This window comes from Dunckerocampus dactyliophorus, chromosome 12 (genome assembly GCF_027744805.1).
Source record: "Dunckerocampus dactyliophorus isolate RoL2022-P2 chromosome 12, RoL_Ddac_1.1, whole genome shotgun sequence".
Lineage (NCBI taxonomy): Eukaryota > Metazoa > Chordata > Actinopteri > Syngnathiformes > Syngnathidae > Dunckerocampus > Dunckerocampus dactyliophorus.
Window position 1 is genome coordinate 30,477,231 of NC_072830.1, and position 11,502 is coordinate 30,488,732.

General features: G+C 42.9%; 1 protein-coding gene across 2 annotated transcripts in view; it reads right to left on the bottom strand.

The window, feature by feature from the left end:
• The window catches only part of LOC129190764 (cell adhesion molecule DSCAM-like), a 130,130-nt gene that overhangs the window by 29,789 nt on the left and 88,839 nt on the right, over window positions 1–11,502 (bottom strand). For both annotated transcript variants that reach the window (XM_054793278.1, XM_054793276.1), the window contains exons 6-10: window positions 11,194–11,469; window positions 9,154–9,450; window positions 7,576–7,848; window positions 574–852; window positions 361–480 (exon numbers count right to left, since the gene is read on the bottom strand). In XM_054793278.1, the coding sequence (XP_054649253.1) occupies window positions 361–480; window positions 574–852; window positions 7,576–7,848; window positions 9,154–9,450; window positions 11,194–11,469 (1,245 nt within the window). The remainder of the gene's footprint in view (window positions 1–360; window positions 481–573; window positions 853–7,575; window positions 7,849–9,153; window positions 9,451–11,193; window positions 11,470–11,502) is intronic.

Genomic DNA, 11,502 nt, shown 5'->3' on the forward strand with positions numbered 1-11,502 from the left:
CTGGGACCCCTCTTCACGTGCCCTCCTGCTCAAGTGGGTGAACTCACCTGCTGCCTTCCTGCCTGCCTTCTTCTCCTTTCTTCCGCATCCGCCTGCTTTGTGTGTTTTTCTGTAATGGGGTCCCGCATGCTGCAGGGGAGATACCTTGCAAGCCCGTGTTGGCCCAACACCTGTTTGCATGATGTGTGCGTGTGTGTGTGTGTGTGTGTGCGCGTGTGTACGTGTGCACTAGTCCTTGATGTGCGTAAGGGCATGCATCCGTCTGCTGAACCTATTCATCTGTGAAAAAAATGAATCCTCACCAACGTATCATCTGTTTTTACCGTCATGTGAGGTGGGGGCAAGCTTTTGGGTATGTACCTTTGGAGTGTTCCCATACGATGGTTGGTGGTGGGTATCCTTCAGCAGAGCAGTTGAGAGTGACCGTTTTCCCATAAATCCCATCTTGGTCTTCAGGCTGAACCACAAACTGAGGAGGAACTGGACAAACACAAAGCCGTTTGGACAGATAAGTGACATCCTTCCTCAGCTTGTACACAATTCCACGTATCAAAAAGCTAAATGCAGGTTAACCTCGAACGATAAGCTGACTCTGGTGCTCCACAGCGGCCGCCTCATTGCGAGCGATGCACGTGTAGTTGCCGTTGTGGTCAGGCGTCAGGTTGGAGATTCTCAGTGAGCTGGTGAAGTCGATGTTATCCACTGTCACACCCAGGCTGACTGGGATGGGGCGTCCGTCTTTCTGCCAGGTGATGTCCAGAGGCCGGTCGCCCGACATGACCACGCAGGGGATGAAGACACGCTGACCGATGGTGAATCGCTGGAACTCAAAGGGCTGAATGTAGGGAGGGACTGAAGATGGTGGAGGGGGGAGAAAGAGGATCCAAAATGATGCATCATTACAGCAATCAGAGAACATTTTTCTTCAAAAGATTGAGTGACATCCTGTAGTCTTCTGACTATGATGCCTGGAGAGCAAAGAATTGAGCGGCAACTGCTTGGCATTCTGGAACATCGTGTCTTTGGCCGCAAAGAGATGCAGAACTTTAAACTGATGCATTTCACATGACTGTATGCATTTGTGTAAGCTAACTCTTGTAACCCTGAACCGCTGTACACAAAAGGGTGAACATTTGTCAAAACACGCACCCCTACTGTGTTACCTGTGCTGTTACGTTCCGCCAAATACGCCACATGGTGGTGCTGTTATTAAACCTGAAACCTATGGTCAGGGTTTCATTGAACAAGTTCCATGGAGTACATCACACATCACAATTCAGAGTTCCACAAGTCCAAAAGGAGTAGGAAGCAGCAAAGCTTATTTAATCCCACCCCCCATCTCGTTTACATCAATTGCAATACATTTGTTCACTTCCTGTATTCCAAATGCACTCTTGCTGCTTTAAAATACATAAGAAAATGGTAAGCTAATGTAATGATGTGAAAAAAACACTAGTCCAACTTCTTGCCACCATAACTACTTCAGTTCAAGCGCATAACGTGGATTGACTTGAAATTTCGAAAATGCAAGCTACAAAAACCTCCATGTAACTTTAGGGTGTTCAGCCGTATCACAACATTTGGTACACACATTTCGACAAGCACCTGCGTTAAGATTTGAGCAAGATTGCATCAAGCCAAACGTCTTTGCAGGAGTACGGGCGAGACATAAACCATTGACCATTATAAAACATCTGTTTCACGTGTACGCCAGCATGCCTTCCATTCCCACATGAGCCGCCACAAAAGTCTTTCACGGTCTAAAAATTAAAACACCCCATTTCTTACAGTGTTACAAAAAACACATAGTCTTAGGGTAGTTAGTTAGTTAATTTTAGGGTATTGAATTGATTGCAACTGGACTGTCTGAGAAGACTTTCCCTTCTCATCCAAGCAGGCTTCATCAGTTCACGCTCAAAGTCTGCATAGGAATGATTCGATGCCCGGAGAATACTTTGATCTGGAATGAATTTTCACAGGCGTGAGTGATCGAGTTGCAACATCTTGGATCTCCCCGTGAAAGGTGGCGCCTGAAGGTTGCCACACAGTCGGCTTATCTTAAGTGATTACAATAATTATAAGGCCATAATTAATTCCCACATTCCTGTGGGGGCGGTTCAATCAACAATACAAGAATAGCACATGTGAAGGAAATAAGAGGGTTATCATGAATTCCTATGTTCCTCCAACAGTGGCTACATGTACATCACACTTGGCAGGCCGAGTAGCGCCTCCCAGCTGTATACTTGAACACAAATGGTGAGACCCACATACGCATCTGCTTATCTCTCACAAGTTCCACTAATAGTTGACATCATCAGCCACCTGTTCTGTTGGTGTGTATATCAGTTTGGGTTGTGAACGATAAACCGATGCAACCGGCTATTTGGTTTGGTTTTTCATGGAATCGCGGAAAAACTCACAAAATTGGCCGATAAAAAAAGAATCTGCGGAAAAAACTGAATCTCGCAGGAAATTGATAGTTTAAATGAAACACCGTAATCGTGAGAAGGAACATTAGTGTGGGGAAATATTTCCCCAGCGGCATGTCGTCACAAACACTAACCAGCCGGATAAACCGGCAAAAAAACTTTGAAACTCTTACTCGGTGGAGGTGGTTGGGTTAGCTTAGTTTAGCAGAGCATGCTAGCTGTGCGGCTGCGTGTGTGCCCCCCAGGCAGGATGAGTTGTTACCTCTGCATGTGCTTTAAAATGTAAGGTGCACTACTCAAACTCATGTGAGGTTGTTTACTCAGCAGTGTTATTCATTTTCAAAACTGCATTACAACATTGGCTGCATCGCTGCTGTGATCAACGATTATACTTCCGTGCGCTATGTTGATACGCCATTATAGTGAAATCATGAGTAATGGAAGAAAAGATATTTGTAGACCATCCGCCATCGCACAAGTCATCTGTGTTTGAGTGTCCAGTGAGCTCATATAACTGGAGAAAAAAGCAGCACTTATTTAATTCTCAACAAAGTGGAGATAATGGACTCCCGGGATCCCCAAAGAACCGTCGCGTATTTTAAGCATGAGTAGGCTGAAATTAAACAAATGCATTGGCTCAGCGTGGCACCGCCGACAAGCGTAGTTTTGTATCACCGCCCTCATCGTCTCGCTCCCCTCCCTCTGTTCCCCTCACTTGATGACAAAGCGTAATGTGGCATCCTCATGTACTGATCAGACGAAGGAAGGAAATGGAGCGTAATGGGGAAACCCTCCGTCGTGTTTCCAATTAAGGCTCATAAGAAGGTCTCTGCAGAGATGGGCTCTGTGATATCATTAGCACAGTGAGAGTCTTCATTACAATTTAGAGCAGGTAGACTCATTTGTTAGTCTGACATGAATATCAAATCTATTTATGTCGACGCTTGCCTTCGCAGAGACGCCATTTGGATGTGCAGAAGCTGACGTCTAAAAGCAAGTGGCGTGGTCCACATCCCAGGACGCCAGCTGACCGTATCAATACAGCACGCACATTAAGACATGAATGCTGGCATGTTTTTGTGAAATGTAAAAACAGCTCCACCAATTTCTACAAACTTATGAAGGGCTGATGCATGGGCGGAGGAAAAAAAAAGTTTTTTTGTTGCAGATGCAGTTAAAAGATCGTTTCTTAAAGTCAAACAAAGTACAGAGATGAGCAAATTCATAAACAATACAAGCAGTCGGTGTTTGCTAAATACAAGGCAGAAGAGTCTTGATCATCACAATGATGTTCTGTCAGGTTTGTTATTTTATTTGTTTTGCTTTTTAAAAAAAAAAGAAAAAAGTTTTGTTCTTTATTCATATTTATTTAAAATATTGATTTATTTATTTATTGTTTGTGTATATATATATATATATATACATATATATATGTATATATATATATATGTATTGTATTTTATATATACACATATATATATATATATATATATATATATATATATATATATATATATATATTTGGGGTCTTACCGTTATCTATTATGGAGGAAAAGGCTTCTTGAGACGTCATCTGTACTTCTGTGTAGAAGGTGTCGGACGTTTCGCTCCTCATCCGAAGAGCTTCGTCAGCAAACTAATAAGTGCTGGTAGCTTAGGCCTTAAATACAGTAAGAGTGGGCGGAATTGGTGTGCCAATACCCTCCTCCTATTGGTTCGTTACACTAAGCCTGGGCGGAGCAGTGGTATAATCCTATCCTGTTATTCACACCTACGCTAAAAGGGAAGTGTCGCTCCCTGAATTGGGTATGAACGACTCTGATACTGGCTTGTTAGGATCTATTGTACTGGCTCGGCCCTGCCTTCACCTCATTTGCAAGACTAAGAGCTGTGGGTTTTGGTCTCAGTAACCTGCTGAACACAGGGTCCAAATTAAACCTCAAACCACCATTCCGATTCAATGATGGGTTCTGTTGTTTGACAAAAATAGCTTCCTTTACTCCTCTTTCAAACCATCTGTTTTCTTTGGCCAAAATCTTTACCTCGCTGTCCTGAAAAGAGTGATTGGTAGCTTTAAGGTGTAGATGTACTGCTGATTGAGGACCACTAGCATTGTCCCTGCGATGTTGATAAAGCCTTTTTTGGAGCATTTGCTTAGTTTCCCCAATGTAGTGCTCTTTGCATTCCTCATCTTTACAGTGGATGGAATAGACCACATTGCTCTGTTTCTGGTTTGGAGCCTTGTCTTTAGGATGCACTAATTTTTGTCTCAGGGTATTTACTGGTTTGAAATAGGTAGGAATTTTGTGTTGCCATAAGATCCTCTGGAGTTTTTCGGAGACCCCCGCTACATAAGGGACTACCACTCCTCTCCTTTTTGCTTCTGTGGGCTTTTGGGTTTCTTTCCCTACTCTCTTCTTTTGACATTTGTTAAAAGCCCACCGTGGGTACCCACAGGTTGAGAGCGCTCTCTGGACATGTTGTGTCTCCTTTTTCTTTCCCTCAGCACTAGTTGGTATTTGTTCCGCTCTATGTTGGAGGGTCCTAATAACCCCTAGTTTATGTTGTAGTGGATGGTTTGATTCAAAAAGCTATGGGCTATGGGCTCACCAGTCTCACCCATAGTGGCGAATCTGTACATGGAAGAGATGGAGAAACAGGCTCTCACATCCTTCTCAGGGACAAAACCAAGGCACTGGTTTAGATACGTGGATGACACCTTTGTCATAATCAAAAAACAAGAAATTCAGTCTTTCACAGATCACATCAATGCGGTGGACACCAATATCAAATTTACTCGCGAGGACACTAAAGAAAACCAACTAGCCTTCTTAGACTGCAAGGTAATTATAGGAAAGGACAGACAGCTACTTACAGAGGTCTTTAGAAAGGCCACACACACTGACCAATACCTGCTTTTTGAATCAAACCATCCACTACAACATAAACTAGGGGTTATTAGGACCCTCCAACATAGAGCGGAACAAATACCAACTAGTGCTGAGGGAAAGAAAAAGGAGACACAACATGTCCAGAGAGCGCTCTCAACCTGTGGGTACCCACGGTGGGCTTTTAACAAATGTCAAAAGAAGAGAGTAGGGAAAGAAACCCAAAAGCCCACAGAAGCAAAAAGGAGAGGAGTGGTAGTCCCTTATGTAGCGGGGGTCTCCGAAAAACTCCAGAGGATCTTATGGCAACACAAAATTCCTACCTATTTCAAACCAGTAAATACCCTGAGACAAAAATTAGTGCATCCTAAAGACAAGGCTCCAAACCAGAAACAGAGCAATGTGGTCTATTCCATCCACTGTAAAGATGAGGAATGCAAAGAGCACTACATTGGGGAAACTAAGCAAATGCTCCAAAAAAGGCTTTATCAACATCGCAGGGACAATGCTAGTGGTCCTCAATCAGCAGTACATCTACACCTTAAAGCTACCAATCACTCTTTTCAGGACAGCGAGGTAAAGATTTTGGCCAAAGAAAACAGATGGTTTGAAAGAGGAGTAAAGGAAGCTATTTTTGTCAAACAACAGAACCCATCATTGAATCGGAATGGTGGTTTGAGGTTTAATTTGGACCCTGTGTTCAGCAGGTTACTGAGACCAAAACCCACAGCTCTTAGTCTTGCAAATGAGGTGAAGGCAGGGCCGAGCCAGAACAATAGATGCTAACAAGCCAGTATCAGAGTCGTTCATACCCAATTCAGGGAGCGACACTTCCCTTTTAGCGTAGGTGTGAATAACAGGATAGGATTATACCACTGCTCCGCCCAGGCTTAGTGTAACGAACCAATAGGAGGAGGGTATTGGCACACCAATTCCGCCCACTCTTACTGTATTTAAGGCCTAAGCTACCAGCACTTATTAGTTTGCTGACGAAGCTCTTCGGATGAGGAGCGAAACGTCCGACACCTTCTACACAGAAGTACAGATGACGTCTCAAGAAGCCTTTTCCTCGATGGACAACTCCTGTACGACTGAGAGCCTACACAGACGTTATCTATTATGTATTATCCTGACTATTACAGAAAACATGACATGGAATGCAGGAAGTGAACAACATGTACTGTACTAGATGTAGAATAGATGGGGGGTAGGATTAAATAAGCTTTGCTTCTTCCTACTCCTTTTGGACATGTGGAATTGTGAAAGAATGATTCATGAGATGTATTCCATTGGAACCTTCATGTTCAAATAAACTACACTAAACCAAAGACCCCTCAGGTCAGATCACTCCCAATTTGATGAAAATACACGAGTAAAGTCACACTAAACTTTTACAGTGACTAACTTCTTTTGAAAACAATTAAGAATGACATACTGTAAACAAATCCATTTCATTCCTCTCTATAGCTGTCTTTAAAGCAAATCATCATCAGTGTCTCTAATTAGCGCAAAGTCAAAAAACATTGGCATAACAGCCGTGGCTGTAGGCAACGTCCCAACGTACTGTAAATTCCAGACTAAGTGCACCTGAATATAAGCCACGGTCACCAAATTTAAAGAGAAAAAAAATGTTGCACTTGTCCATAAGCCGCAGATGTCCACGCTGTAACATGGGATATGTACACAGAAAGACACACTATAAACATTGCAATCCTGCCGCCACTGGATGTTCCCAGCGTCATTCGTGAGACGTGAGACGCCTTTTTTCCATCAGAGTTCAAACACTGCTGCACGACCGCGGTCCAAGCAGAAGCTGTGGTAATCGTAACTCTTGATCAAACTTACTTTACATTTGTCAGATCAAAACATGATTGCTGCACATGACATCAAAACATGATACGAGAGTCCACTTCACGACTCCAAATCACTACTTCCTGAAAAAAGTAGCGGCTTATAGTCCGGAAATTACGGCGTTTTTTTTTTTGTTGTTTTTGAAACAAGTCTACAAAATTGTGGTATCTGCATCTTTTAAACAGCTTTTAAACCTTTGCATGCACTTCAAAGTCAGCCGTTGACATGAAAGTCATACGTGTCACACTTGTGACACACTTGTGACACACTGACGGAAAAACCAGGAATGGGTTCAGCCTTAGAGGTTCCACTGTACTCGCATTTATGTTTTCAGTGACTGTCTAATTCAGGAAAATCTGATACTGATAGATGTGCTAGACCTTGCCTGAGGTCCTCACTCTTACCTCTCACACGAAGGTGGACACTCTGGGAGTCCATCTTGTTGGGCTGCACCATAACTTTGCAGTTATACTCCCCGGCGTCCACCTGCTGCACATTGGTGAGCCTCAGCGTGCCGTTGTTCTCGAAGGCTCGCTGCCGATGGTTGAACGGCAGCAAGGCGGAGTTCTTGTACCACTTGATGGAATAGTACGGGTAGCCGATCACGCGACAATGAATAAAGGCATCCCGCCCGGCGATGGCGGTGACGTTTTTCATGGGGCGAATGCTGGCACGCCCTGGAACGACGCAGAGAGAGGACATTTATCAGTCATGGTGGCTTTATTGTCAGGGCTGTGACTTTGCTGCTGTGTTGTGTACACAAAACAGTACAGTTGAGATTTTGGGAGATTTGGACGAGGTTTTTGGATTTTTTCCTGCACACCATCACAATGGATTTGAAATAAAACAGGCATCATTGTCGTTGACGTTCGGCCATTTGATGTAGTGGATGTCCACTTCCAAGGCTACATTGGACATTTGATATGGCTATTTAGCCATGGGGTAAACAATTGGGACATAAACAAGTAAATGTAATGGTTTGGAACACATGCTAGCATACATGTAATACAGATATGGTGAAAGCTTTATCTTCATGGTCAATGGTCATTGACTTATGGCCAATTAGTTGCTGCGTCCCGCCCATGCTCCTGTAGCCATAATTTTCTATCAACCTTGCCCAGATTTGACACACATGTGCTTGCTAGTCCCTTAAAGGTGTGTACCAAATTTGGTGTCGATGAGGTAAAACACCCTAAAGTTATAGTGGGTGTTTTGTAGAGCGCATTGTGCTGTGTGACAAATTTCAAGTGAATCTGACTTATGGGTTCTAATAACCGTCATGTGGTGGAAAAATAATAGCACGAGCACCACAATGGGGTGCATGTTTTGACAGATTGTCACCCTTTTGTGTTCAGCAGTGCAGGAGTAAAAGAGCTAGCATACTGTACACCTCCCGTGGGGTGTTTTTTTTCACATGACTGCAATATTTGGAATAAAACCATATTTGTGTGAACGTCGACACTTAAATCTCATCAAATCCATTGTGGTATGGCGTATATAAAAAGACTTCAATTGCGCAAAATGATTTAACTTACTTGGCTTTAATGCGCTGCAGGACGGCATGCAGGTTAAAAGTGCTCAACATCTGAAGGGGGGATTTAAATAACGATAATGTAACAATCACGACTCCAGCTCCATGATGCATTCTGTGTCTCATTAAAGGGAGGAATTGCTTTAACATCTAAACGTTGTAGAATAGGCTGCTCTTGTAAGCACACACACCACAGACACACTTATTCATGCAAAATAAGACGTATCACCTGCTAAGCTGCCTATTTTGGAAATGTGCTAATTTGACCTAAAGGGTAAGCACACTGAAAACTGGGAGGAGGAAAAATGAGGCTATACAAAATTCCCAAACAATCGGCAGTCGTGTGCGTCTTCCATTTAGACAGACAGACAGACAGACAGACAGACAGACAGACAGACAGACAGACAGGTATGTGTATTGTTGTTCTTGGAGGAGCTGATTTGACAAGCACCTCTTACGTTTATTCGAGCCTGGTGGTACACAAGGCCGGCCGAGTTGCTGCACGTGCACCGGTACACGCCGCCGTCCTGCACCTGCGTGTGTGTCACATTCAGCTGGCTGACCACGTGGCCCTCGTGCGTCTCGTAGTGTCCGAGGTGATGGTGGCTGTCTTTGATGACGGGGTCATCGTCCAGCGACCACACGCAGCGAGGTGGCGGCGTGCCCTTTACGTTGCAGGCCAGAAAGACGGGCTCATTGGGGTTGACCACCTTCTCGCTGAAGGAGGACAGGATCTTTGGCGTGCCGTCTGTGGAGGGGGAACACGGAAAAACATGGAGAAGTTTCACAATCAAGTTCCAGCTGATCTTTACTCTTTGTGGCTGCAAAACTCTTTACACCTTTACACCGATAGGAAGTGAATACACTGCAAAAACTACATTTCAAGAATGTAAAAAAGTCCCATTTTAAGCAACCATTTCTTATTTTTTTCCTAACAAGAAGAAATATCTCATTTAGCTTTTTTTTACTTGAGAAAAATAAACTTATATTAGGAAAGTATAGCTAGCCGATTGGTATGAAGATATTTTTAGCCAGAAATTAGTTCTTTTTTCTAATAACAAGCTAAGAAGTGAATTGGGATCATTCTTCAACATCAGACTGATATATAAGTTGCCTTAAATTAGGAGCAAAAACTGCTTTTCTAACTTTCAAAATTTAAGAACAAACTCACATACAGAAAATATATCAAAAAATTTGCTGATTTCAAAACGATGGCCATTTTTATTCGAGAAAAATAATTTTATATTAAGAAAGCATAGCAAGCCAATTCTTAGGAAAATATTTTTTGTTATTTTTTAGTGAACTCTGGCTTCCTTCCAATATGCATGGTAGGTTAACTTTAGCTCTTAAGGTTAGGCCTTATTTGTAGATATAGAAATCTTAATTTATGAACAAGCTGCAGAGACAGATCATTTCACTAGTTTGAAGTACTTTTTCCTAATATCTAGTCTGTTCATCTTACCTTTGGCAAGCCCTTTTTTGCATTTAAGATGGATTTAGGCTTACTTCAAGATCTGTCAGCTAATTTCAGGATACAGCTTTATTACTTTATTATTTATTATTTATGGCTTTATTACTTGACAATACTATCAGGTCATTTTCACTTCAAAACTTAAAACATATTTCTTATTTTAAGAACATTTCACTTTTTATCAGTAGTAATAAGGTAGAAAGCATAAGCATTTTATTGTAAAAATAAGTATTTTCATCTTAAAGGTCCTGCTTATTTCTAGATATAAAAATCTTACTTTAGGATTTCTCACAAAGTATCATTTTCTTGCTGCATGGACAGCTAATTTCACTACTTTTAAGTCTAGTCTTTGTATCTTATATTTGGCCAGCCCCTTTTTGCAGTGTAAGTGAATTGCTTCGTCGATTTTTGGAAGCGAACGTTAAACAAAGGATGTTTGCAGTGATTATAGTGAAGATTTGAGCGATATAGCAAAAGTTCTTAGGACTTAAGCTTTAACACACAGAGATGGAGACTGGTCGCCTTCCAAACACAGGAGGGGAAGTGCAAATTACTCTTACTTTTTTTAGTTATCTTGTTTGAAAAAAAAGAGTCGCGGGTGGCAAACGGCCCACAGGCTGCACTTTGGACACCCCTGGTATAATCCACTACATCTGCAAAAGGAAAAGGACTCTACATTTTCTTGCATTTCACTTTGTGAAGTGATCATGTGACCATATAGAGTACTTCTGCCGACACGGTGTGCCTGCTGATACAAGTACCCACAGAGAATCTAAGTTTGCTGCACATGATGACAGATGATCGATTTATTCCTGCTTTTCTACACTTCCCTGGCTGTAGCAGACGGTTGCCTGAGCAACACTAGCCAAGGTAAGCTGATGGAGTCACACGCATGTGCGTTTGTACGTTTGTGAAGTCTGTGTTCATCATAATGACGGTGGTCTCCAGCAGGAAGTCACAGCAGGAGGCCATTCACATGGAAACACGCTATCGATTGCTGTGTGCGTACAGTATCTTTACCTTCAAGGATGACTTGTACAAAGTCCTGACCGGACATTTTGCCCTTCCTGGCAAAGCACTGGTAGGCCCCACCGTCACTCTTGGACATTCCCTCCATGATCAGGTTCTCTCGATTGAGACCGGTGAAACGCACGTTGTTGCCAGGGTAGATGATCTCGCCGTTGCGGTACCACGACAGCTCATACTCGTCCGAGCCGCTCACGCTGCAGGACAGAGACACCTTGCTGCCCACGCTGCCCTTCACCTTGCGGGGGCTGACCACTGCTTTCAGGGGCTCTGAGGACGCAAAGAGGAGGGGAATTTGTCCTG